At 33.7% G+C, this 26,150-nt stretch overlaps 7 protein-coding genes and 2 non-coding genes across 9 annotated transcripts; 4 read left to right on the top strand and 5 right to left on the bottom strand.

The window, feature by feature from the left end:
- Positions 1 to 269: 269 nt before the first annotated feature.
- Positions 270 to 3,883, bottom strand: LOC103850449 (dof zinc finger protein DOF5.1). The gene is made up of 2 exons (XM_009127203.3): positions 1,956 to 3,883; positions 270 to 1,742 (listed from the first exon to the last, which is right to left on the bottom strand). Exons 1-2 carry the CDS (start codon positions 2,007 to 2,009, stop codon positions 576 to 578), a joined length of 1,221 nt encoding a protein of 406 aa, XP_009125451.1. The 5' UTR covers positions 2,010 to 3,883; the 3' UTR covers positions 270 to 575.
- Positions 3,884 to 4,045: 162 nt separating this feature from the next.
- Positions 4,046 to 4,117, bottom strand: TRNAH-GUG. The gene has a single exon. It is a non-coding gene; the product is annotated as a tRNA-His (tRNA).
- A 15-nt stretch (positions 4,118 to 4,132) lies between these two features.
- On the top strand, positions 4,133 to 6,615 carry LOC103850450 (kinetochore-associated protein KNL-2 homolog). The gene is made up of 9 exons (XM_009127204.3): positions 4,133 to 4,346; positions 4,423 to 4,508; positions 4,595 to 4,739; positions 4,816 to 4,915; positions 5,001 to 5,695; positions 5,790 to 5,874; positions 6,115 to 6,173; positions 6,249 to 6,306; positions 6,379 to 6,615. Exons 1-9 carry the CDS (start codon positions 4,176 to 4,178, stop codon positions 6,414 to 6,416), a joined length of 1,437 nt encoding a protein of 478 aa, XP_009125452.2. The 5' UTR covers positions 4,133 to 4,175; the 3' UTR covers positions 6,417 to 6,615.
- Positions 6,616 to 9,031: 2,416 nt separating this feature from the next.
- Positions 9,032 to 9,705, bottom strand: LOC103850451. The gene has a single exon (XM_009127205.3). The coding sequence runs from the start codon at positions 9,667 to 9,669 to the stop codon at positions 9,256 to 9,258; it is 414 nt and encodes a 137-aa protein (XP_009125453.2). The 5' UTR covers positions 9,670 to 9,705; the 3' UTR covers positions 9,032 to 9,255.
- A 2,142-nt stretch (positions 9,706 to 11,847) lies between these two features.
- On the top strand, positions 11,848 to 12,917 carry LOC103850452 (probable histone H2A.4). Its single transcript, XM_009127206.3, has 2 exons — positions 11,848 to 12,202; positions 12,517 to 12,917. The coding sequence occupies exons 1-2, from the start codon at positions 11,993 to 11,995 to the stop codon at positions 12,763 to 12,765; spliced, it is 459 nt and encodes a 152-aa protein (XP_009125454.1). The 5' UTR covers positions 11,848 to 11,992; the 3' UTR covers positions 12,766 to 12,917.
- Positions 12,918 to 16,263: 3,346 nt separating this feature from the next.
- LOC103850453 (protein SODIUM POTASSIUM ROOT DEFECTIVE 1) lies at positions 16,264 to 17,683 on the bottom strand. The gene is made up of 3 exons (XM_009127209.3): positions 16,908 to 17,683; positions 16,754 to 16,829; positions 16,264 to 16,629 (listed from the first exon to the last, which is right to left on the bottom strand). The coding sequence occupies exons 1-3, from the start codon at positions 17,610 to 17,612 to the stop codon at positions 16,496 to 16,498; spliced, it is 915 nt and encodes a 304-aa protein (XP_009125457.1). The 5' UTR covers positions 17,613 to 17,683; the 3' UTR covers positions 16,264 to 16,495.
- Positions 17,684 to 21,488: 3,805 nt separating this feature from the next.
- LOC103850454 (60S ribosomal protein L35-4) lies at positions 21,489 to 22,557 on the top strand. The gene is made up of 4 exons (XM_009127210.2): positions 21,489 to 21,687; positions 21,764 to 21,899; positions 22,028 to 22,184; positions 22,296 to 22,557. The coding sequence occupies exons 1-4, from the start codon at positions 21,684 to 21,686 to the stop codon at positions 22,368 to 22,370; spliced, it is 372 nt and encodes a 123-aa protein (XP_009125458.1). The 5' UTR covers positions 21,489 to 21,683; the 3' UTR covers positions 22,371 to 22,557.
- Positions 22,558 to 22,717: 160 nt separating this feature from the next.
- On the bottom strand, positions 22,718 to 22,791 carry TRNAR-UCG. Its single transcript has one exon. It is a non-coding gene; the product is annotated as a tRNA-Arg (tRNA).
- Positions 22,792 to 22,806: 15 nt separating this feature from the next.
- Positions 22,807 to 25,864, top strand: LOC103850455 (E3 ubiquitin-protein ligase SGR9, amyloplastic). Its single transcript, XM_009127211.3, has one exon. The coding sequence runs from the start codon at positions 24,061 to 24,063 to the stop codon at positions 24,904 to 24,906; it is 846 nt and encodes a 281-aa protein (XP_009125459.1). The 5' UTR covers positions 22,807 to 24,060; the 3' UTR covers positions 24,907 to 25,864.
- The last annotated feature ends 286 nt before the right edge of the window (positions 25,865 to 26,150 follow it).

The raw sequence follows: 26,150 nt of genomic DNA on the forward strand, positions 1-26,150 counted from the left end.
AACCTTAGAATGAAAATACAGCAACTGAAACTGTATTTTAGCTTCGACACAATTTACGATGGTAGATATGTGATACTTTCTTTCTCATGTTATACTTGCACATTTACTGTCTCATTTCCAACATAAAGTGCATTATTGATATTATGCATTCTCGTAGCTTGAGATTATTAAGTTCATATAGTCGTTCGATGCGAATTATATACTTTTGATTTTTGTGTTGCAATCTTATTTAGTTAGAGATTTTGAAAAAATGATGAGCAATAAGAAAATTAGTAAAAAATATATTTGATATAACGCTCATATATAACTAATTTGAACACCGGACTACTCGAAGAAAATAAAATAGTATGCAATAGAAGAAGCCCTAATTTTAAACTTGAAAAACAACCAAGAGAATCCAAAAACCAAAAACAAATTAAAACCCCAAAACTAGTTGTGATATAATATAAAAAAAACAAACAAACGAAAACCTACAAGATCGATCGATGTACTAACTTCGAACTAAGTACATAAGATCATACCACGCCCAATAAGAAATTAATAATAGTATCGCGATCACACATATTAGACTAAGATTATATATTGCTAGTAGAAGAAGAACTGAAGTTATTAGAGACATCACTCCACGAATTAGTTGATGCGGCTGCGGTTGATGCTGCAGACCCATGAATATTCCAAAGCTCTTGTTCGTTTCCAAAAAGTTGTCTAGACATGTTGAGTTGATTGTTACTATCTTCCATTTTCACTGAAGCTAACTGCGACGCTGTGGCTGTAACCATAGCTGATGAAGCAGAAGAAGAAGACGAAACAAGGTTATGGAAGATGTTCTTAGGTCGGTACTGACCCGATCCAGTGACTAATCCATAACCCGGATTCTGATGATCAAACGGGTATAACCCGGAAGATGAAGAATTGTCTAAACTACCTAGCAAAGGAAGTTGGTGATGTGTTGCCGGGAACCTCCACTGGTCCAAACCAGTCAAAATAGCCGACGCTCCTCCACCACCGCTTCCGCCGCTGCTTCCACCGCCTGTATGATAAGAAGGAGCTGAAACCGCGCCGTATTGTAAGGTGAAGTTGTCGGTGAAGTCTGAAGGATGCATGAGCTTGAGAGGAGACAAAGATGATCCAAGTCCAAGTATGTTGTTGTTATTGTTGTTATGATCATGTCCGGGGATCAATCCAGCGTTGTAAGAAGACAGCAACGAGCTCAGAGAAGTTGACGTAGGTGGTCCCATCTGGTTATTAGCCATGGCTCGGTGGTGGTATTGGTCGTTGCTTGTGGTGCTATCTTGAGACTTACTGTTGCCGCTACTGCTGCTAGCGCCGCCACCGCCGCTGTTTTTGGTTCTTTTGTTTCTACGGCAACCACCACCAACAGGAACGCTCCTTAGAGCACCGCCACGTGTCCAGTAACGGCGGCAGGCTTTGCAAAAGTGGCGAGGTTGAGTGAGATTGTAGTTGTTGAAGTAACAGAATTTGGTGTTAGTTGAGTCACATCTTGGACATTTTAAGGCTGTTTCCGGCAGTGGTATGTTGGCTAGTCTTGCCCTTTCAGCCATCGAACCTGGCCGGATTAATCCGCCTGGTCCACCGGGACCACCACCTCCGCCACCGTTGCCGTTGTGCTGAAGCGGGGGAGGCGTTTGTTGCGGTTGCGGTGGGAGGGGATGGTGAGGGAGGAATTGCTGGCTGATGTTGTTGTTTCCCGTGAATCCAACGGTGGTTGTGATTGGTTGATGCTAGAGAGAGGAAGAAATGATTCAAAGAAGTTTTTAGAATTTGTGAAGGAAAGAAATTGAGTATATTCAAATTCAACCACAAAGATTAAAAGAGACAAAAGGAACACGAATATTATTATCCTCCTTTTCTTGTTTGTTTAATTCTCTCTTTATTTTTATTTTTAATTGATTCTTGAGTACGCGCATAAATAACAAAAACAACCAAGAACTTACTTGTTGTTGCCAGTTTGATGAATCAGGATAAGTAGGAAATGAAGAAAAAACCATCTTTGATATTTCTCCTTTGATGATCTCCTTTTTATTTTTGTTTTTGTTTTTGAGCAAATAAAGCTTTAGAGAGAGAAAAGAAGTGGAGAGGAGAGCTTAGAGAAAGAGAGAAGGCAGAGGTAAAGGAAGAACCTTTATTCATATATATATATACATACACACGTATACATATGGTATATGTTTGATGATTTATATAATAAGATTTGAGTGTGTCCACAGTCCACAGTGTTATTGTGAGGCTCTTTCTGTTTTAGTATATTTTATGCATATTTGCTTAGGGTTTTGGGAAGGTGGAGGAGAGGGAGTAGGTCTAATTGCTTAACTCATAAGTTTCTTTGTGATTCTCTTTTTCTGGCAGTGCTGCTACTTCTGTACTGTGTGCGCTGTATACCAATACTAATTTAAAATATTGAATGAATGTGTTATGAAAGGCAGTAGTTTATGTAATTTCGTGTATATAAAGGACAACACCAGTTTTAGACCAAGAAGAAAGAATACCAATAACGAAACTATCCATATTTGTCATGAACTTTAGAAATGTTTTTCTTAGCTTACAAGACAGTTAACATTCTTTGTATATAGTTTATCTAATTGAGATGCGGATTTGTATATATTCTTCTATTGAACTGGCTATATATATATATATATATTTCAGCAAAAAAATCAACGATATTGTTGACAACGTGAAAAATATGATCTTCTTACAAGTAAAAACTATTTCATGTCATGTATTATCACAAATGTCCACTGAAAGAGCTTTTAAAATGAATGGCGTTGAAGAAAGTGTAGACTACAATTTTATGTATTTGTTTTTCTTGGACAAGTTATGATGTATCTAATTGTGCTCAAATGCAAAAAGGGAATTTGGTACATTTATTTTGGTGAAAACTTTAGTACATACACCTCAGAGTTGATTAATTAAGTAATCAGACATTTATCTTAATAATAATATAAAGGGTGAGAAGGTTGGACTAAATGGGCCAACACTACTAATTAAATACTATACGGGATGACTATAAGAATTCGAGAATGAGTAGATTAAGTTAGTGAAAACCATTGTTAATTAGTACATATATAAAATGTGTATATAGTAACTAAATCAGTCCAACATTCTTCCGAAGTGTCCCCAACCAGTTTCGCTTTTGTTTCCCTCGAACTGCCGCGATGTCTCTTTATCTTTACTTTTTTTTCCAAAAAGAATATTTGTTTGATTGTTGCATGGAAATTAGGAATTTTGAATGTTTTTTTTTCTTTTGAGAATCAGAATTTTGAATGTTTATAGCATACTTTTAACGACATGCCATTTAAACGAGTAAAAATAGTTATTTGAGAATCTGCAGATTGATTGAGATAATAAATGACGGTATAGGAATATGGGGAAACGAATAGTTACAATTTTAAATATTACTACTAAACAATTTATATAACTAATGCAGTAGTTAGTAACATGTAAATTTATAAACGTTTTATGATCAGTTAGCTATCACGTATCAAAATCATAAATATTTTTGTAAAGAAAAATAATTCAAATTGGTACTGAAAAAAACTATATGAAAATTGTATTTTTTATTTTTTTTAATAAATTTTAGATGAAATTTATGATTTTAAAGAGAAATTATTTTTTATAGAGAAAGGTGGTCGAAGTCTATGAATTTGTATTGGATGAGTAAAATGTTAAATTCAGAAAATTTAGTTTGTTAGAAGAGTAAAGAAAAATTGATACACAGACAATTGTTGTTTTCAAGTCTCTCTCAAATGAATGGAAGAAGCGGAGGAAGAAGGAGCAGAAGAGTGTTGAGATTGATGATGCGTAGAGGGAAGAAGAGACTATGTTTTGCTGCAGCTTGTGTTCTTGCATCAGTTGCAGCAATATGTAAGCATCGTCATGGACCGAGAAAAGAATTTGTATATTGATTCACTCCCTTGTAACTTGGAGTCCATTGGGCTTTGATGCCTAAAACCAAACATGTATCCCTCTGTTAATTGTCACGAAACCGACATCGTTTAGAAAAGTGCAAAGAGAATAAAAAAGAGAGTGTGGCTGCTGGGATTCGAGCCCAGGTCTCCACGGCCACAACGTGGAATTCTTACCACTAAACTACAGCCACTTCGTTGGTTCAACCCTCAAAAATATATTCCTTTATTAAAAATGCTTCCCGCGCAGTAATGAAGAAATCTCGCGCCGAAGTCTTCTTTTTCATTCCCACTGTTCTAAAAGCCCTAACTCTTCCTCAATCAATCGAGAAAGTACTCTCTCTCTCTGCTCCTCCTCCATCCATGGCTGACAATCCCAATCCCAATCCAGACGAGGAAGATGTGTCGTATTACGAGAAAACGGTGAGTGAGGCTACATTCTTAAAAACACTTGCTCGGCTCTCCTGATTACTTTTAAACTTTGATTGTAAAAAAAAAGGTGGTCCTGAGAGACTGGTGGCTGATCAAATGTCCAATTGAATCCCAAGGCAAACGATTTGGCGTTGCTGGTACCCAGATTGCTCAGTAAGTTAGGAGGAGGAGTCAAACCCTTTTTCTATTTCTGCTTTACTTTTAAAGTATTCTTATTGATGTTTGGGAATTGGGAACAGGACAGGAGCAGTGAGGGTGTTTACATCATCCCCAATCCTCAAAGCCTTTGATGTTTTCACTCTCGAAGCTTCCGATGGAGTCTGCATCGTCCTACGTGGCTTTCTCAACAAACCACGCCTTGTTCAGTCTGGATTCCTCCCTCAGGTCTATATATATATATATATATATATATATATATTAATTGAAAGCTATTATTAATATGCCTTTTGTTTGCCTGTAGATTTGCAGTGAGTTCATCTTGGGGTTTCCTCCTTATTGGGAATCAAAATGTAACCTTTCCTTCGTAGGATTGCCTTCTGGATCAGCTTCTATCAATAAAGGTTAGTTCTTTTTTTTTAGCAACATCTCTGTTATTCTGTTTTTTTCTTTTTTTTCCTGATGCTTATGATTAAGCTCTTACTGCAGCTTCTGGTACCATTTTATCACCGTGTAACGACAAGAAACGGAATCTAGAGGATATTCCAGCTCAGAGAAGAGTAGTTAAAACCACTGTCACTGCTAACAAGAAGCAGAACACAGTGGAGATTAGTGATAAACCTTCAAGGAAAAAGTCTCTTCGTCTGCAGTCCAAATCTGTTGAATTGATGAGTAAAGTCCAGACTACTTCTTCTACTAATGATGGTTTGGACAAGAGTGCTAAGTGCAGTGATGATGTAGAGAAAACAGATGAATCTGAGGTTACCAATAACCAAGTTGATGGATGTGGTAAGAAGCATGTGAATCATCAGTCTGGGACCAAAGTCGAAAGGAAACTTGATGTTATCGAACTCCAGAAGAATCCTACTACTAATGACGGCGTCGAAAGAGATGAACCTATGGATAATAAAGAGATATCATCACCTTCACCAGTGGATGGGTGTGGTACTAATACCAAAAAGATAACAAGTAAGAATGCTACACTGACTTCAGAAGAGCGAAATGGTAAGCTCAAGGTAACTAAAACATCTCTAAAGAATGGGAAGAAAAGTGAGAAGATCCTTCAAGGTGATTTGGATGATGTAGTAGTAGAGCCTATGACGACTACTCATTCAAGGTCCTCCAAGGTTAAACACAACTTATCAGTTGGGAAAACTATCAGGAAGATCGACTTTGATCAGGAGGTAACTAACTTTTTTTTTTGTCACAATCTCATATTCTTGTTATCAAAATGTTAATCATAATGATACCTCCGTTGTTATGTTATGTAATGCGAAGGTAACACCAGAGAAAGATGCGACGAAACATAACAAGACCAATTCAATGTCTGCTGATTCATTAGGACAGAAACGGTCAAGATCAGGTTAACTTGTTAGTTAAGATATGATAATATCAAATCAGAATAGAATCAGTATATTCTTGTATAGGATAGATACGATGGATATGATTCTCCTGTATAAATATTGTACTCTGATCAATGGAAATATCATCAAGTCTTATACACTGATATCTTAACTAACATAACTGATAAAGAGTAACTTTCAGAGTCTCAGTTGAGAGAGCATTCACTAAAGAAAAAAATTTCCATTTCAATTAATTGCAGGAAGGGTGCTAGTGTCCCCACTAGAGTACTGGCGCAACCAACTTCCTGTTTATGATAAGGTTTGTGATTATGTTTACTGTATTAACACTAACCATGAGAACATGATCTTAACTGTTTCTGTTCTGGTTTTGTAGGATCGGAATCTTATCCAAGTAAACGAAGGTCGTCAGACTAACACCACTTCATCTAAAGGTTTGTTCTTCTTTTCTTAAAAGAATAAAAGAGGGCTTTCACTATAATTATACAAACTGCTCTTCTTGATAGGGAAAGGAGGATCCGTTTCTCGAAAGCCAAGAAGATGAATAATCAAGTAAACAGCTTTCAACTACTTTGGTAATTAGTGTTATGGTCTCTGAACATGTAATCATCTTGAGCTTATTGTTGGATCGTTTAACTCTTAGGATTTGGAGCTATGTAATATTATTGCATTCCAACAAAATTCTTGTTTTTTGCCTAAATAGAGACCCCCCTAGAGTTCTTAATGGGCCTATTGGAATCGTAGAAATCAATTGCCTCAAATATGGGCCACTTGTCTTCCTTCTTTGGGTTCGCTCATTTTAAAGGAATAGCAAAAAAAAAAAATCATTTCATATTCCAACTTCTCTAATTGCTCTACATCCCCTAGTAATTACCAACTTATTTTCATTGTGTTTATATATTATTTAATTTAATCTATAAATGATTATTCCTACAAGATTTCGTTTGATCAAAAAAAAAAAAACGTTTGATTTCGTTCTAATAAAATAAAATATTCAGTTGCTTTTAAAGACATCATGCAACGGATTTAGGTGGGCCGGGCCCATTAACGTTATTCCTTGCGGACACGTGTTTACACGTTGTCTTTATCGACATAATTTTTTTCTTTTTCATTTTTCTTTTATGGAAAGCCGGCCAAATTATTCACGTATCGTAATATCTATCTAGATGCATGCTATGTAACAAAGTGTAACCCAACTTGTCTGATGAGTTTGTCGAGGCTTTGGTAACTGGTCTTTTCACTTTTTCTTTTGTTCTCGCACTTTTACCTTTATTTGAGATTTAAAGTGAGAATTCTTGCTGACCAAGAGATAGAGTTTCTATTATTCAGTCAATACTCTAACATATAGGCTTGGGTATTCGAATACCCCTTCAGGTATCGAAACTATCCATTCGGATATCGATTTTTTTTTGTATTTTGAAAAATGATCGCATTCGAGTATTACAAAAAAATCGGGTCGGGTTCGAGTCGGATCATCCCGGATCCGGATGGGTTTGGATATTATCCGAAGTAACCAAACTACTCGATTCGATTCGGGTATTTTATATCCAAATTACTCAAATTTATCTAAAATAACTTAAAACTCAAAAATACTCAATTTATATAGCTCGAATTATTTTTTTTTGTCTTAAAATAACCATATACATAATGTTATTTGAGTATTTTTATCAAAAACTTCTATTTTTATCTATAAATACCTAAAATAACTAATATATTTGATTTATAATTTTAATTTTAGGTTTTAATACTATTATAAATATATTTAAAACTAATATTATATATATATATATATATTTATATGTTTAGATATATTCGGATACACATTCGGTTTTCGGTACGGGTCGGATTCGGTTTTTGGACTTTTGAAAAATAGTCTCATTCGAATATTTAGGCAGAATCCGATCGGATCGGATATCCTATTTTTCGGTTCGGTTTTTGGGTAAATACTTAGGATATAGATATTATGCCAATCCTACTAACATACTTTTCAGTATAAAAGTTAAAACCCCAAAAAGCTCACTGGAAACAAACAAACGTCAGGTCGATGGCGATAGTATTATTAATGTTACTATTCTCGCCCCTCTTACAAATTTATTAGCTTAATTGACGTTGGAAACACCGACGGAATCTTCTCCCATGCATTAGCTTAAGTCTTCTCCCGATAATAGTGGATCCACTTTAATCATTTATTTACTTTTTATGTCTGATGAATTTCAGTATTTTTCGTTTTTAACTTTTTTTCTTTTTTTGATTTTAGTCCCACTTTGTTAAAACATACGTAATATTAACATAGAGGAGTGATTTTCATCGCACGTTGAGGTTCAAACCCGGGTCTTTCACCCCTAAAAATCACTCCTCTAGTAACTGAGCCAGCGTTTTTTACTTAATAGTACTATAACTTTTATATTAAACTAATAAATTTCGAATACACAAGTATAAAAGTTATAGCGACTATTGGATTTATTGTATAGAAACATGAACGCTTATGTTTGTCAGCAACATGATCAATCTTCATAGCGACCAAAACCTCTGGCCACATGTTATTTGTTTCTGAAAATATTATTGACAATAATATGGTTGATAACATATCGATCTTACCGGTATTATTAGACTATATAGATCGACATCATTACGTTTAATAACTATTTTTATAGTCTTTGTTCAAAAAAAAAAAAAAAAACTATTTTTATAGTCAACTAGATATAATGAAAAATAGAAAAGATATTCACTGCGCATATGTTTATCAGTAAATGATGGGTTGCCCTTTGCTCTTGGTCCCTTACATAGTTACATTACATGCCTCGTTTAACCTCAACTATTTAACTAATTTCTGTACTATCCTCGTTTGGCATTTAAATGGATGATATTAAGGTTCCGCAAAGATGCGACTTCAGTCAACATGTATCAACCTTATAGTACATGTAAGAAAATTATGTATATATCCTAATGGTAATATTAATACTGAGTTCAATATTATCATTGAGTTTTGCGTCTATTGATATATTTTAATATAACTGCTTTCGTACTTCGAAGCCTTTCATCTTTTTGAACATGAAAGCCTTCTCATATTTCAATGTAGAAGACCCACGAATCTCTCGGTCAACCCCAACCATTACATATAAGATTCCAACGATTTTCAATATTGTTAACATTTACAAGGAAAAAGAAATTCAAAACTATATTCAAATCTTCACTTATTATACATCACAAGAAGCCCGAAATCTGTTTAACATATTGAGATAAGAAATTACGATTGATTCATTATCATATAAGTAATTTTACAAAATACAAAATCTGAATATTAAGCAAGTTTAAAAAGAAGACGGAGAAAAGGCTTATGCGATGATCTAAAACAATAATAAGAAGCAAATGAAAATATGAAATCAACTAGAAGATGCGTTCCCTTCCTTGCTAGCATTATCATCATTGTTACCACGGTTTGTCGGAGGAGCAGCCGGAGACGGCGGAGGGATCTGATGGCGTGGCGGCTGAGAAGGGATGGATGATGGAGGATTTGCTGTGAGGGATATGTCGGAGAGATCGTCGAGGGAGATGGGCAAAACGCTCTGAGAAAGTCTTCTCTGGTGACGGTTTGGTCTCTCCGACATTGTTAGTTGCAGATTGAGACAAGAAGGATTAGGAGCAGGGAGATTATGTGTAGAGAGAGGGAGAGAGTTTGTTTCTTGAGTGATGAGATCGGGAGAGAGAGATAGAGAGTTTATATAGAGAGGGTGAAAACAAATGGGTTTAGGTAATCCGAATTGCGAGCATGTATTGGTACTTCTGGTATATTTCATTATTTCATAAGTAATATAAAATACAACATGAAAATGATGAGATTCAGTTGATCAAAAAAAAAAATGATAGGATTCAAATTATATTTTTCTCTTTGATAAAATCGTTTTTAGTATAATATATAAACATAATAAATCCTCTCATCAACTTCTCAAAGCCAGTTCTGTAAATATATTTAAAATTTGAAATGCATTCCATAGTAGCATCATTGGGTGTATTTTTTAGTAATTATCTCCAATGTTTTCATATCTTCTATCCGTGCATGGTCATTGGTCAGATGATTCAGATCCAAAGTTATGAAATGTCAACATCTACAACAAGTCAAAAATATATTTATTCCAATTACCTAAAAGTCTATCATTAGTTAGGCAACTCTATAACTAAGACTGACCATACAAAATTGTACTCCGTATTATTTGTTTTAGGTAAATAATTTGTAATGTACTGTATGAATTATGATGTCTATTAGATACAAGATCAAGTCCACTTGATGTGGGAAGTGGGAGATACATTATTTAATAAGCATAATTAGTTTTATCTGAATAGTTTTATAAATTTCTGCAGTCTCTTAATGGTAAAAGGGTTATTAATAATCGTTAACTTCTCCAATAATCATCAAAGTTCATTGCATTTAGTGGTAACACAGAAATTCATTGCATTTGATAACTAAGAACATGTATGATAGGTCTGACAGATACTAAAACTCCCGATAAGCTTTTATGAATACTAAATTAAGAATCCACATTTATTTTATCATTGTAATAACTTTCCTTTCTCCTGTCTAGAGGACAAACATTTCTTCCCCCATGTGAGGAGATGTCAGTCTCATTGGAAGTAAATATTGTTACAAGCCCCACAGAGCCATCCATACACGTATGCAAACATGTATTTAATTTTGTGTCTGAATTTTCTAGTTGATAAGATTGATTTAAATGAGACACAAAAATGGTGATTTCACAAATACAAATGGTGATTCAAATTTGAATATTTCTATAAACATCCAGTAAGTGTATATAAAAACGTAAAGAGATAAATAAAATGAAAGAAAAAAAAAAGAACAATTGAAGTATAGTAAGATTTCTATGTAGTTTTGGAAAACAAAACAGACAAAATAATATTTAGATGACTTGAACACAAATGTGATACCCACAAACATAGAGGTAAAGAGAGACATTACATATATAGTCATGGACATTGATTTCACAATTCGTTGGATCTCTAGGAACTTCTATTGTTGTGTAGTGCTTTTTCTTTTTAAATGTTAAATTAATTCAAATAAAAAATCTGTTTTACACTTTCTGTTGTATCGATATATAATTTTTTTTTAAATCATAAGCTAAACTATAAGTAGATATCGAGTGGCAAACCATTTAACTATAGCCTCCTGTGTGCGTCTTATTACGAAAAAAATCATAAACTAAATTCTAAATAGTTATCGAGTGGCAAACGATTTAGCTAAACCTCCCGTATGCGTTTTGTCACGGATGGATGAGAGCATGTTGCGAACATTCTTGTCCAAAGCATCCAAGGTAAGTATATAGAAGGTTACTTTTAATGTCTATAGATCAATGTCTGCAAAATGCACTATTTTTCTTTTATAACATTCTTTTTCATTTTAATGTTATATAAAAATTTGTTTGCAATAGTTCCATGTATAAATCTATTTACTCTTTTATAGATAAACTAATTTTGATGCTTATAGACTTATAGTATTTTCTCTCTTAAAAAAAAGAAATCATTACTATTTTATTGTATAGAAAGTAAATAATTGTAAATATTAAAATGTCGGGGAAAAATTATTATATACCATTATCAAGTGGATGTTGCAAAAAAAACAATATCACCAAATTAACGTTTCAAAATTTTTGTTTCATGTGCCATTATTACCTGCTTGTATAATAGTTTATTGTGAAATATATTAACTTTATCATCCTAATTTATTATTAATAATTTTTTAATCGAAAAAAATGTTTTGATTTGGTGGTCGTTATAAAACAGTGACAACCAATTTGTACATCCATATTAATTAAAGAAATCATAAAATGACATGATTATGGCAAGTTCTATAATATTTTACTCGTCTAACATGTTCATTTTCTGAAATTTCAGATATGAGGAATAAACTGAACAAGAAAAATAAACGTTTTTGCCAAATCAGCAATCGAAAGCCGTTGATTCATCTTTGATCCGAAGGCTAACATTCATCAACTGAAAAAACCAACCAACCTCTCCTTCGAAAAAGTGAAAGAACAATCTAACGCCAAAGCTTATCTCCTCTCCTCTGTTGCAGATCAGATCAAACTCATCGTGTCGACGTAAGCAGGCATGGATTCAGGAACCAAAGTAAAGAAAGGAGCGGGTGGAAGAAGAGGTGGTGGTCCGAAGAAGAAACCTGTTTCCCGGTCTGTTAAAGCCGGTTTACAGTTCCCCGTCGGTAGGATCGGTCGGTATCTAAAGAAAGGTCGCTACTCGAAGCGTGTTGGAACCGGAGCTCCGGTGTATCTCGCCGCCGTTCTAGAGTACCTTGCTGCTGAGGTATCAACCCTCTATCTATCTCGTCGATATCATCGAGATTTTTTAACTTTGACTCGAGATTTTGTGGAATATATCGTTTTTTGTTTGGTTCTGTTATTAGGTAGTAACGGATCATCGTTGACCAAGTTAATTTAGGAGGTCTTAAATCATATAGTTTATTTCATTGACATCTTACATAGCAAGGACCTAAACCAATCATATGCATGTAAACTACATTGATACTTTGGGAAACATATAACACGGTTCTGAGAATCGGTGTGTTACATTGCATGTATCCAAATAACTTAGATTGATGTGCATGTCTCATCAACCAGGTTCTTGAGCTTGCTGGTAACGCTGCCAGAGATAACAAGAAGAATCGTATCATACCACGCCATGTTCTGTTAGCTGTGAGGAACGACGACGAGCTAGGAAAGCTACTCAAAGGCGTAACAATCGCTCACGGTGGAGTTTTACCTAACATAAACCCAGTTCTCCTCCCAAAAAAGTCTGAGAAAGCAGCTTCAACTACAAAAGTGACCAAGTCACCATCAAAGGCTACCAAATCCCCTAAGAAGGCATAGTTCTCATTACCATGTAAACTCAGTTGTAAACAATGTGTAATGTTCACTCGTTCAGACAAGTCTGGTTATCGTTGTAATTTAACCACGATAACAACGTATAAACCCTAGTGCATGAAAAGAAAGAAAGAAGAGGAACAACATATTAGAAAACATAGAGAAAAAAGAGATGTTACTTTTCAATAATCTCAAGCCAGAACAGTGCATTTTAACTTTGGAAATAGTCGCCAACACAATTAATGGTGTTACGTCTCCCCTCACGGTTACCTTCTTTGCAGCGAAGTCTATGTTAAACTGAAGTCTATGTTAAACGATGACATAGCAAGTTGCGTGATACTGTTTCACTTATTTCTTCAGACATTGATCTGGGGAAGATCTTCAAGGTTTAAATGTGGTCTCGTTCATTCTTAATAGTCTATAAAGACAGATTAAAGGGTTTAAACTTATATGTATGTTGTTTTTATGAATAAAAAAACTTCTGTTGTCATAGAGAGAGCGAAAACAGCTAGTGAGAGTGATCCTTTTGCAAGAATTGAGCCTCAAAAGAATGACGAGAATGGAAGGGACTACGATGATGATGCCTCGACATCACCAAAATCCAATGAAGCGTTTCTCTCTACCTACGGTACTCATGTATCTTTTCACATAAACTTTTCACTTAGAATTTCATCTCTCTCCATCTTTAATAATGGAGGATAATGCTTGACTTGCACAATATTTATGCTTCTGTGTTTGGTAGGACTCAATCTATTTACTTCGTTTGGCAACCGTTAGGAACATAAGCGCCCCTACATGGAGGAACCTAAACTCGCAGATGAACAGTTGAAATATTACTTCCCAAGACCCGCACCACCACTTGGCACAGGGAAACACACTGGCTACTACTGATTCATATATAATCTTAAATAGTACATAAATTTATTTATTCTTTGAACTTTCATATAGATAATTTGAATTATTTCGAATTAAAAGGTATATTTTGTAGTAGAACAATAATTCACATGATGAAATGATCCTTATACGGTTAATGGTGGTGAGGCGTTGGAGGAGTTTCTCCTCTGCTAGGTCCCGAAGGCGGAATAGGAACATTTTTTGGTAACATTCCAAAAACCAGGCGTTGTGATGGTGACCATGGCTTTATGCCGACTATGGCTGCCTTATGTGGACCTCGTGTTGGTGGATCAGCCGGTCCTATAAGCAGTTTTCTAGGCCATAGTAAATGGCTGGTCTCATCCTGAAAGTTCTTCTCAGTAGCGTCAATGACACAAGCAAAGAGAAGACCAAATGAAATCACCACAAGAAAAAAAGTTGATTTCGCCATCGATTAAAATTTTACTTTGCAGATGACAATATCAGTTGATATAATTAATTGATTGAGAGAGTTTGCATAAAGAGGCACTTATATAATGCATGGATATTGATTGTTTTTCAACTTTCAATAACTGTTATGCTGACTAAAATCCAGTTCATTTCATTTCCATTTAATACAAAGACTTTTTTTTTACTTCAAAAATATCTTAGATTTATTTAGTTTAGTAAGGATACACTCAATCCATATATATTAAAATAAATATCTATATATTCAAATAAATCATCCATTCTAATATATCTATCTATAATATTATTTATGAAGTGATTTTGCTTATTTGTCATGTTCTCCATGATTTTGAGTAATTTTGTTTATTTTCATGTTTCCATAATTTTAGTTAGTATATAGTTTTGCTTATTTGTCATATTTATAAGTAAGTCATTATTTTACGAAGTGATTTGATTTTGTTGATTTGTAATATTCTTCATGATTTTAAGTAATATAGCTTATTTATCATGTTATAGCTCCATAATTTTAGTTAGTATATATAGTTTTGCTTATTTGTCATATTTTTTATTAAATCATTATTTTGAATAATCCATAGTTTTAGTTAGTATATAGTTTTGCTTATTTGTTATATTTTTAATTAATTTATTATTTTATAAATTGATTTTACTGATTTGTCAATTTCTCCATGATTTTAGGTAATTTTGTTTATTTATCATATTCTCCATAATTTTAGTTACTATATAGTTTTGCCTATTTGTCATATTTTTAATTAAGTCATTATTTTAAACAATCTCTATAATATAATTTAAATTTTGATTATTTAGTTACATAAGTTTAATATCAATTTGTTAGTACAGCTTTTCCCTTTATTTGTTTGACAGCTCATGAATTAGACGAGAAGGTTAAAAATATAACAATTAAATTCTTGCGCAGGGAAACACACTGTATCAACAGGCTATTACTGATTCATACATAATCTTAAATAATACATAATTTTATTTATTCTTTGAACTTTCATATATATAGTCTGAACTATTTCGAATTAAAAGATTTATTTTGTAGTAGAACAATATAATTCACATGATGAAATGATCATTACACGGTTATGGGTGGCGAGGGGATGGAGGAGTTTCTCCTCTGCTAGCTCGCAGATGAACAGTTGAAATATTACTTCCCAAGACCCACACCACCACTTGGCGCAAAGAAACACACTGTATCAACAGGCTATTACTGATTCATAAATAATCTTAAATAATACATAATTTTATTTATTCTTTGAACTTTCATATATATAATCTGAATTATTTTGAATTAAAAGGTTTATTTTGTAGTAGAACAATATAATTCACATGATAAAATGATCATTACACGGTTATGGATGGCGAAGCGATGGAGGAGTTTCTCCTCTGCTAGGTCCCGAAGGTGGAATTGGAATTTTTTTTGGTAACATTCCAAAAACCAGGCGTTGTGATGGTGACCATGGTTTTATGCTGACTATGGCTGTCTTATGTGGATCTCGTGGTGGTGGAACAGTCTGTCTTCTAAGCAGTTTTCTATGCCATAGTAAATGACTGGTCTCATCTTGAAAGTTCTTCTCAGTAGCGTGAATGACACAAGCAAAGAGGAGACCAAATGAAATCACCACAAGAAGAAAAGTTGATTTTTCCATCGATTAAATGATAATATCAGTTGATATAATTAATAAATTGGGAGAGTTTGCATAAAGAAGCATTTATATAACACATGGATATTTATTGAATTCCAACTTTCCCTAAATGCTACGTTGACTAAGACTGTAATTGATAACTCATGGAATAAATAGAATTGAAATCGATGGAATAAAATAAAATGGACTATAGGTGATTCAAATTTTTTTTCGTTTATCTCACAGAAATGTGTGGGATATGTTTTTTTTAGTTTTTCCGGTTAACTGATAATTTTTATTAGAATACTCATGAATAACTAATTCCACAAAATTCGATGCAAAAAAAAAAAAAGCATTTCAATTACTGCCTAAAACTATTCAATTCAACTCCATTCAGTCACGATACATGGATATGATCCTTCGTTTGTTTTAATACATTTCCAAAAATATATCTGATTTATTTTGTTATGCAATCATGTAGGTTGACTACACCAAACATACTATTTTCTTTGAACATTATCTCACGAAACAATCAACATTGTCCCATAAACGTAACCTATATTTTGTTGAATTCCTACAATAGTAATCTCTAATTAAATTTGTGAAATTCTCATGCCATTACCAACACATATAAATGCACAAAAGAGATCAACATTTTCACAGATGTTTTCAGACATAAAGATAACAATGTATAACCCTTTTGCAAAAAAGAAAGAAAGAAGAGAACAACATATTAGAAATTTAGAATACATAGAGAGAGAGAAAATAGATCACTTCTTAATAATCTCAGGCCAGAACTGTGCATTTTTAACTTTGGAAATAGTCGACAACACAGTTAATGGTGTTACGTCTCCCGTCACGGTAACCTTCTTTGCAGCGAAGTCTATCTTAAACGACGTCACTCCTACAAACAACGATCAAAATCTCCCAAAAAACTAAGTAATTTTACAAACCCAAAAAATTGCTCCCTAAATAATATCAATCAAAACTTAAATATCTTGAAAATAAATACGTTCATTGTTAATTACCTTTCAATTTTGAAAGATGTTTCTTGACCTTCCCTGCACAGCCTTTGCAGTGAAGTGACACTCTCAGTATTACCACCTTAAAAGAATGATTGTTAAGTATTATTTCAGACACAAATTCATGCTTATAAAATGAACTGAATGTTCGATGATTTACTTGATCGGATGATGAGCTCTTCTCCGGTGGTGGTGGAGAGGGTGGAGGAGGAGGAGAGAATTTGAGATCAGGAGATGAAACATCTTGATCTGCAAGAGAGCTTTGAGATGCTGTCGGAGAAGCTTTTGTAGGTTCAGAGAAAGGATTATCCGAAGACATAACAGGGTCATAATCCAAGAACCCATCAAAGAAATCAGGTTGCTTCTTCTCCAAGAAAGAAGAAGAAGAGAGATGCTTAGAGGCGTTTATTACCAATCTATCTTCATGAATCTTATCCAACTCATCACACATGGTTATCTCAGGTTCGATAGGTAACGGAATCGGATCAGAATCCACAAACCCGTCGAAGAAAACCGGGTTGCTCAATAAGTACCTTGAAGGGCCATGAGGAGTGTCACTGTTAGGACAACCAATAGGTGTCTTACCACCGTTACATTGACCTTTCTTGCTCTTCCTCTTCGCAACGCGTGGTTGCTCGCTACTCTCTAGACCTAGTCTAGTCTTAAGAGGAGTATGATAAGTAGAAGAAGAGGCAGAAGAGGTGGAGGAATTATGATTTGGAGAAGGTGGAGGAGTGAACCTCCGACCGTCACGTATGATTGGGTTATGACGGTCGATGGCTCGACCACCTAGCCGGATCGTGGCTGAAGAAGGTTCCATGGTTGAGCAAATATCTCTTCTTGATGCTTGAGAGGCACATAACATTTTCAATCCTTTTTTTTTTGTGTGGTACTTACTTATGATGCCAAAGAGTTTTAAGAGAATGTCTATAGTTGTTGTATAAATACAAAAGTGACATTATTAGGTAAAAGTTAAAAGATAAAATGTATTATTCTAGGTTCCTGTTAAAAGATATTTTTCATATTTGATGGAATCAATCAACTTTTGGAAAAGTTGTGTGTTTTATTCGGATTCTTATCAAAAACCATTGCATGAGATTGTTAGGTAGACTTAGAAACCGTGTGAAATTATTTTGTTCAGAATCATTTGATGGTTTTGTTTGAACATAAAAATACAAAAGTAGAGTGACAACAAATTTAGAGAAAAAACAAAGTAAGTAAAATAATAAAATCAAAATATTTTTGGCCATGCCTTATTGATAGTTCCGAATCTAATTCTCTTGAACACCAAACTCAAAAAAAATGGATCAAATGCTGAGATGGACCACTTGGTCTCCAAAAAATCTCAATTAGACCCATCACTTTATTTATTTATTTTGCATTTAAATTTAAATAGAAATCTATGTTAAATAACTGAAAAACCTAAAGAGTTAAACATATTTACTAACCTATGCCATTACTATCCAACCCAATATCCGACCCAGATCCAGACCCAAAATCCGACCCAATCTCCTTCTTCTTCCCCCATTTCTTCCCCACTCATAATTCTTCCACCATAATACAAAATCAAAAATTTTCTTATCCCCCATCCACTAATTTTCTCTTTCTTATCTCAAATCGATCAACCCATAATCATGTTTAATCAATTATATCATATCCAGAGTCAAATTTTATCTTTTCCATCCGATATCCAAAATAATGAAGAACGAAAAGTATTACTAGTACAACTAGTACAACTCAAACTAGGACAACTAGTACAACTCAAACTAGTACAACTTCTACAACTCGAATTAGTACAACTAGTACATATTGAGTATGTCATATTTATTATTTGAAAAATCATTTTCTTATGTATCATCACCATGTTCATTCTCACAAAAAAAGATGACATGGCTTTGAGAAATTATGAAATGACATCACTTAATTATGAGATGTATAATAATTTCATATATTTATTGTTTTCGGCATACGAAGATGCTAGAAAAGAGAATGATGTAGAACCAATAAGACATATTGATCTAATCTACCCCGCATGCATGTGTCAAATATATGAATAGTATATTTTTAATAATATTTGATTTGAAATTGATACGTTTACAAGTTGTACTAGTTATACTAGTTGTACGATTTTCGGAAAAAGATCATCTTCATCTTTTTGGTCTTGAGGCCAAAAAGCTAGATGCAGAGCCAGAAAATTCTTCAAACATTGTTCTAAAAACGCGAGTCACCGGAAAGAAGAAAAAGATTGGGTTTGATGTATGATTTTTGTGTTTTTTTTGCAAATAATTGTTTTAATCGCGATGAAATAACATAGTTGTACTAGTATTTGAGTTGTACCGTCTGTACATAGTTATACTAGTTTAATCTTTCCCGCTTGCATCTGCCAAAAGATAGTGCATAAGCCATCACGAGTTTGAAAAAAATACATAAACATTAATATTTGGTATTTGGACTATAACAATAATAGTTTAACCGGTTTAACTACAGTAGTACTATTACTAGTTTAATTGTGGCAACACTTGATTTGTGTTTTTCTAGTGCTGGTTAGTAGGTTTCTCGCCTCAAAGTTCATTTTCTTGATATGGAAATGAAAATATTACAAGAAATAGAGCAATTGTAATCACATACACAAGAAGAACATGGTGAAACTTGCATATTTTGATATAAAATATGATATACATATGTTTGTTGTATCTACAAATTTGATTTCAAATTGTTTTTGATTCTTATGTTTGCAAATTCGTACATTTCACTCAGTTTATTATTTAATTATATTTTATAATTTAAATTTTTTCCTACAAAAAATAAATCTTCAAAAATTTATGAAGTTTTTAAAAAATTATAAAATTTATAATCCCAATACCATCAGTTTTTTTAATATCTATTTTTAATAAATATTATTTAGTTTTACGTGTTGTATTTACGTACCTAAGAAAATTTTCTCTTAATTTTATCGACTTTGATTTAATGTATTTCAACCAAAAGAAATAGATAACATGTTAAACTACACAAAAATATTTAGGAATAGTACAATTAGTACAACAACTTGATTTAATATTCAACCATAATGTTTAAAACATGATACACGTTTAAAATATAATGCACAATATAAAATGAAATAACATAGTTGGACCAGTATTCGAGTTGTACCGGTTTGTACATAGTTGTACTAGTTTTTGAGTTATACCAGTTTGTACATAGTTATATTTTGACAGTAAAATCGAAAAAGCTAGTTGTACGACATAAAATTAAAACTTACCTCAGTTGTACCACTTCATTATGTGTACATGTCTGTGCCCCAATAAAATGAAATCATAAATTTTGTTAAAATACATTTCATGTATGTTTTCCAAAAATTATGTGGACAAAGAAGTTAACAAACCTTAAAAGTATAAGGTAGATCATGCAAACTTATGTGATTGTGTTAGATTTGCAAAAAAAAAAAAACCCCCATGAAATATCATAAGGAACCTTTATAAATACTTTACAATTTAGCCACTTTATTGATTTTTTTCATATGACATACTCGAAGGAATATTTAAATTTCAGAACCTGAGTAGTTGTACTAGTTATATCAGTATTACTAGTCTGGTAAATACATTTCATAACTGTTTAAATACATTTTATGTATGTTTTCCATAAATTATGTAGACAAACAAGTTAATAAACCTTAAAAGTATAAGATAGATCATGTAAACTTATTTGATGGTGTAAGAATTGCTAAAAACAAAACAAAAAACAAAAAAATCATTAAAAATAAGGAATCTTTCTAAATAGTTACCAGTTTGGTCATTTGATTGTTTTTTCATATGGAAATACCAAATTGATCTTGTCAATTTTTGAAATGTCAAAGTTGTACCAGTTATACCAGTAATTCCTGTTTAATATATAATAAAAAAATATACCAAATTTTTTATATGTTTAGTTTTAGGAGTTGTACCAATATTTTCACATTATAACTTTGTAAATATATTTTCGATGTTTATTTTTCATAATAATATGGTCAATCTAATTAACAAACCTTAAAAGTATAAGGTATCTTAAATAAAATTGATAGTGTAATTTAATAATTTAACAATAATGGAAGAGCCTCAGAAAAAATAGATGAAATTTTATCATCATATGTAAAAAATGATTTAATAGTTGAGTTAATTATAGTAGCTGCAAATTGTACATGAATTATAACATTTATATACCAGTTGTACCAGTTATATTATTTTTTAACATGTATAGTTGTATGACTTATACTAGTTGTATCTAGTCGAATGAGAGAATAAAATAATGAAAATCGTGTGGCTCTGAGTTATTTATGCGTCAGATAAAAGAGGGGGAGATGATAGAGAATGGGAGATCTGTGAAAGCGTGTGGCCAAGATTAAAACATAGAAAAGATGATCAATGGCTCTGGTTGGAGTTTCATTAATGGTACTTTTGTAAATATAATATTCCTCCTTTCTTCTCTTAATCCGACGGTTCTGATTTATAGAAATATTATAGAATCCAATGGTTCATATTATTCATTCATTAAGGATAAAATGGTAATTCACAATCACTTGGTCCATACAGATTTTTTTTGGATGTGTGAGACTCTTTTTTAGCCTTTTGGTCCATTTCAGATTTTAGTCCAAAAAAAATTCAGAATCTGATGCTTTGGAATTTTTATTGACGAACTTTTATTCCTCATTGCTTTCACTATTCCCACCCTTTATCTTATTTTTTTTTTGCCTTACAACCCATTAAGTGTGTCCTCTAATAAAAAGCCCATGACTAATAAATATAACTATTGGGCTTTTACGGCCCACTACATTCGAGTTCTAAGGGTTTTCAACTCACTCATCCAACAATAAAATTGCCTTGCTCCACCGAACTAGGGTTTGTGAGCTATAGCAAGGAGGAAGCAGCGGCGCATCAGTTCAACACCAGCAAGCAAGCTCACGATGGGTATGAAGAAGAACTGATCCCTTGAGAATCATTAGTTGTCATTTACGTTATTCTGATTAGTTTCACTGTTGTTTAGCGAGAATTAAGGTTCACGAGCTCAGAGAGAGATCGAAGACGGATCTTCAGAACCAGCTTCAGGAGTTCAAGGCTGAGCTCGCCCTCCTCCGTGTCGCTAAAGTTACCGGAGGTGCACCTAGCAAGCTCTCCAAAATGTAAGCATTTGCCTTATACATCACATTCATTTCTATATCTTTAGGGTCTATGTATAATGTGTAGTCACTACTGTACATTGTGTATTTGACAAAATTTAATTGATTGTAATATGTGTCTTGGTCATCAGCAAGGTGGTGAGGAAATCCATTGCTCAGGTTCTGACAGTGATCTCACAGAAACAGAAACTAGCACTAAGGGAAGCATACAAGAGCAAGAAGTTGTTGCCTCTTGATCTCCGTCCCAAGAAGACACGTGCTATCCGTAGACGTCTTACCAAGCATCAGGTCTTTATCCTCATTAACATTATCATTTACAATGTACACATGACTTTGTAACATAACCTTAGAAAATACGCTCACTTTTGGTTTAATGGAATGGGTTTATTTGTGATGCAGGTCTCTTTGAAGACAGAGCGTGAGAAGAAGAAAGAAATGTATTTCCCTCTGAGGAAGTATGCTATCAAAGTCTAGTTTCACTCTCCATCTTGGCTAACTAGAAATGATTCAGTTTTGATTATTCGCTTATGTATTCTCCCTTTTTGCTATTGGTTTAACTCAAAGTTTTTTTATGGAACAGCCAAATATCTCTCTTACTCGAGAGTTATGTATCTCATAAACACAAAAACCACACATTTGAAAATGAGATTTTAGGAACGCATCGTTGGTAGTAAGTATATGTAATAATATCTATCGAATTTATCACCCGAGAATGTTTAGAATTTAATTTTACAAAACTGAAATACCAGGACATGTTAAATTTGGGTTCAGAAGTTCATAGTTAAATCATCAAAAAGTAAAGAGTTAAAACTAAAATACAACGACCACAGTGGGAGTCGAACCCACGACCTTTTGATCCGAAGTCAAACGCGCTAATCCACTGCGCTATGCGGTCTTGTTGTGTGAAGGTTAACAAGACTTTTAAAGATCAAAAACTTTATAAAACACCAAAAATCTATGTCCAACAATATGTGGACACTGGAAAGACCGGCTCTAGGCGAGTCATATCACATGTTCAAGTCCACGTTCATCACTTTCCTCAAACAACTTCATAAAAATGAGCCTGATCTTGCTGCAGCTTCATTTTATGCTCGTAGAGTGCTTAAACAACGCCTCCAACCACAACAAGAATTGCATATAAAACGCCTACCATAATCGCTATTGCAACTTTTGATCAAACTGGTGAACTTAGTAGGATCATTATTGATAGTGAAGTTAGTTTCTTGTTGCATTGGTAAATTGTATTTGTATTGATGGGTAAATAAAAGTATCAAAAAGTCTTAAAAGACTATTTGATGTCCACCTAAATATTTGTTTTTGGGGATTTGAGAGACATGATGAGAGTTTGTGAAAGAATAGACAACACACCGGGACAAATGCATAGAGACTAGAGTTATAGAATGGTGTGGTCGACATGTGAATTATTGATCTTTCAACACTGTTTCTTGAATACAACAATTAAAAGTAAGATACCATGGATTTAGCCAAACCTTCTGTTCTTGATATCTTATTTTGCTTTGACTTTTGACAATCTTCTTCTTGTTGTGTTGCTTTTGTTTTGTCATATACACTAACAGGAAGATATCTCTTTATCCTTAACTGCAAAATGATTTTGGTATATAGTCTTATCGGATCATTTGGTATGAATGATAGGCTATTAGGTTTGTGTTTTGTGTGGTGAAAGTAGACAAAACTCCATAACGACAAGTAGATGTATATGAACAAGCATATCCAAATTCATACTCTACTCCACACACTCTTGTCTAGTCCCACTTGTTCCACATGATCAGTTTTTTCATGGATCATTCATAGTACACGTAAATAATTGCATAATATCATCAAGTGACATATAGCTCCTCTAGTTCCTATTTTTTCCTGAAAGAAACCTAATTACTTAATTAGAGCATAAAGTCTGCAAGCTAATTATGACTGCCACAAACAGTTGCTAAAGTGTTAAAACTTTTGCCAACTATTTATTGCTTCTTAACCTTTATTCTTTAAAAATCAAAAACCCAAACAAGCAAAGCCGACAATAATCTCTTTTGTGCCTCACCCATTTGTTTCTTTTATTCCCTAATAAATTAATCACAATACATGTATATAAGCAAAGATTCATCAAAAGTTAAAAGTGTTAAGTGAGAAAACGAAGCACACAAGATCCAATATGGAAGAAGAAAGAACCACAATCATCATGACCTCACTCTCTATACTCTCTCCTTCACACCTCACGAATCTTACTCACACCATTCTCTCTATCTCCCACCACCATCGCCGTCGTCTCGCCGCCGTCCTCTCCTCTCCGACGCTTTTCTCCCTCACTCTCCACCACCTCCTTTCTCTATCCCTTCCCCAAAAAATCCTCCTCATCGCCACTCACCTCCTTTCTCTTCTCCACCCTCTTCTACTCCACCGCGACCACCACAATCCCCCCTTATCTGCCGCCAAGATGAAGCTCCGGGACCTCGACGCAGTGGTACTCCTCCTCTTTCTCTGTGAAACACACCAGCTTGATCCAGATGTTCTAGAAGCTTCAGCTGATAATTGGCGGGAAATACTCGGTAACATGTGCTCTGACAATATGCTAAATAGTATCTCCGGTCTGTGGACTTGCGACGCCGGAATCTTGATGCCTTACATAGAAACCCTAGTTAGATGCAAAAGATTCGTCGACATAATGAGAAACCACAACCACCTTGGCCTTGGAGTAGGGAAAGAAGGATATGAAATCCCGGCGGCTAGAGCAGCTGTGGTGGCGCTACGTGCGGTTGAGGTGTCAAACGCCGCCGGAGAAGTAGAATGCGTGATATGCAAGGAAGAGATGGGTGAAGGAAGAGATGTTTGTGAAATGCCATGTCAGCATTTGTTCCATTGGAAGTGTATCTTGCCATGGCTAAGCAAGAGAAACACATGTCCGTTCTGTAGGTTTCAACTTCCCACCGACGACGTCTTCTCGGAGATCCAACGGCTATGGGAGATCCTCGTCAAGACCACCGAGTTAGACGTGGCGTGATGTCAGCTCGCGGTGATGAATGCATGTGTGTGAAAGCTTGTATATCGTTGTCCATAACAGATGTGTCAAGCATTATAACAGATAGGAATGTTTGGACCGTTTTGTTCTACAGAATTTATGTTCGTTTTTTCCCTATTTTGATAAGGACACATGTGGTTTAGACTCATGACGACATTTCTAGTTATCACATGAAATAGTTATTTTTCAGAACTAAGGCAAATGGGCTTTAGTTGTTAAAAAAAGACAAAGATGTTATAAGTAATTTTATTTAGTTGACGAGACTATGGAAGCTCAAAATGGGCTTAATTTATAATTTTAATTGCTTAATGGTTCTCAAGAATTGGGTCTTGCGAATCAGATGACTTGTTAAATCGTGAATGATTTTTGCTGTATTTCTATCGCTGGGCTTTGATAGACATGTACAAATGCCTATTATTTTATTAGAATAAAACTTTTAAATATTTCTTATGCTCTTTTTTTCTGAGAAAGGGCATAAATATTTCTTATTATTTTTTTGGTGTAAAAATATTTTTTTATTCAGATTATTAATCCTAGAGTTCTTTTATCACACAAAATTCTGAAAACGAGAGTAAAAAAATTATTGAACCACAATGACTGAACCTAAGTAAAATTTGAACAGGATTTTAATTCAACATCTTAATTTAACATGGCCTAATGAAAATCGCATGTCAATCATATAAAATGTAAAGTTTAATTAACCACACACACAGTTTTACCAAAAAAAAAAAAACCACACACACAGTTTTACCAAAAACCACAGTAATATATATACTTCCTAAACCAAAAAGATGCACTATATGTATGCTTGTATATGCATATATCCGAGTTTAGGGCTGAACCGACAAAGATTATTATAATATGCAATAACTAAATGTACAAAAATATATTATATACAAAATTGTAGAAAACGATGAAGATGGATATTGCTAGATGAGATGAGAAATCTAATCTTATAAAAGTACAAAAACAAAATTATAGTAGTACATCCAGATACAATTGCAAAGAAATGAGCTGTATATATAACAAACTTAAAGTCAATATTATATAATTCTAGTTTGATTGTAATATGAAAATGTAATAAAGTAGAGCAATATATAAAATAAAGTACTACGTCAATACGAAGAACACTAGTTACTAGAGAGATAGTGTTGTGATAAAATGTCAAGGTTTGGTTGGACCAGACAATATGGGACCTTCACGATGTCTCTCTCGTGTTTCCTGCA

Source organism: Brassica rapa, chromosome A02 (assembly GCF_000309985.2).
Source record: "Brassica rapa cultivar Chiifu-401-42 chromosome A02, CAAS_Brap_v3.01, whole genome shotgun sequence".
NCBI lineage: Eukaryota > Viridiplantae > Streptophyta > Magnoliopsida > Brassicales > Brassicaceae > Brassica > Brassica rapa.

Excerpts from the sequence above, each read along its gene's own strand:
- LOC103850449 (XM_009127203.3), bottom strand. The coding sequence starts at position 2,009 with ATGGTTTTTTCTTCATTTCCTACTTATCCTGATTCATCAAACTGGCAA. Across the intron at positions 1,743-1,955 it reads CATCAAACTGGCAACAACAA|CATCAACCAATCACAACCAC; the intron begins GTAAGTTCTTGG and ends TCCTCTCTCTAG.
- LOC103850450 (XM_009127204.3), top strand. The coding sequence starts at position 4,176 with ATGAAGAAATCTCGCGCCGAAGTCTTCTTTTTCATTCCCACTGTTCTA. Across the intron at positions 4,347-4,422 it reads TGTCGTATTACGAGAAAACG|GTGGTCCTGAGAGACTGGTG; the intron begins GTGAGTGAGGCT and ends GTAAAAAAAAAG. Across the intron at positions 4,916-5,000 it reads ATCAGCTTCTATCAATAAAG|CTTCTGGTACCATTTTATCA; the intron begins GTTAGTTCTTTT and ends CTCTTACTGCAG.
- LOC103850451 (XM_009127205.3), bottom strand. The coding sequence starts at position 9,669 with ATGAAATATACCAGAAGTACCAATACATGCTCGCAATTCGGATTACCT.
- LOC103850452 (XM_009127206.3), top strand. The coding sequence starts at position 11,993 with ATGGATTCAGGAACCAAAGTAAAGAAAGGAGCGGGTGGAAGAAGAGGT. Across the intron at positions 12,203-12,516 it reads TAGAGTACCTTGCTGCTGAG|GTTCTTGAGCTTGCTGGTAA; the intron begins GTATCAACCCTC and ends CTCATCAACCAG.
- LOC103850453 (XM_009127209.3), bottom strand. The coding sequence starts at position 17,612 with ATGTTATGTGCCTCTCAAGCATCAAGAAGAGATATTTGCTCAACCATG. Across the intron at positions 16,830-16,907 it reads AGAGCTCATCATCCGATCAA|GTGGTAATACTGAGAGTGTC; the intron begins GTAAATCATCGA and ends CATTCTTTTAAG. Across the intron at positions 16,630-16,753 it reads ACATCTTTCAAAATTGAAAG|GAGTGACGTCGTTTAAGATA; the intron begins GTAATTAACAAT and ends CGTTGTTTGTAG.
- LOC103850454 (XM_009127210.2), top strand. Across the intron at positions 21,900-22,027 it reads CCTAGCAAGCTCTCCAAAAT|CAAGGTGGTGAGGAAATCCA; the intron begins GTAAGCATTTGC and ends CTTGGTCATCAG. Across the intron at positions 22,185-22,295 it reads GACGTCTTACCAAGCATCAG|GTCTCTTTGAAGACAGAGCG; the intron begins GTCTTTATCCTC and ends TTTGTGATGCAG.
- LOC103850455 (XM_009127211.3), top strand. The coding sequence starts at position 24,061 with ATGGAAGAAGAAAGAACCACAATCATCATGACCTCACTCTCTATACTC.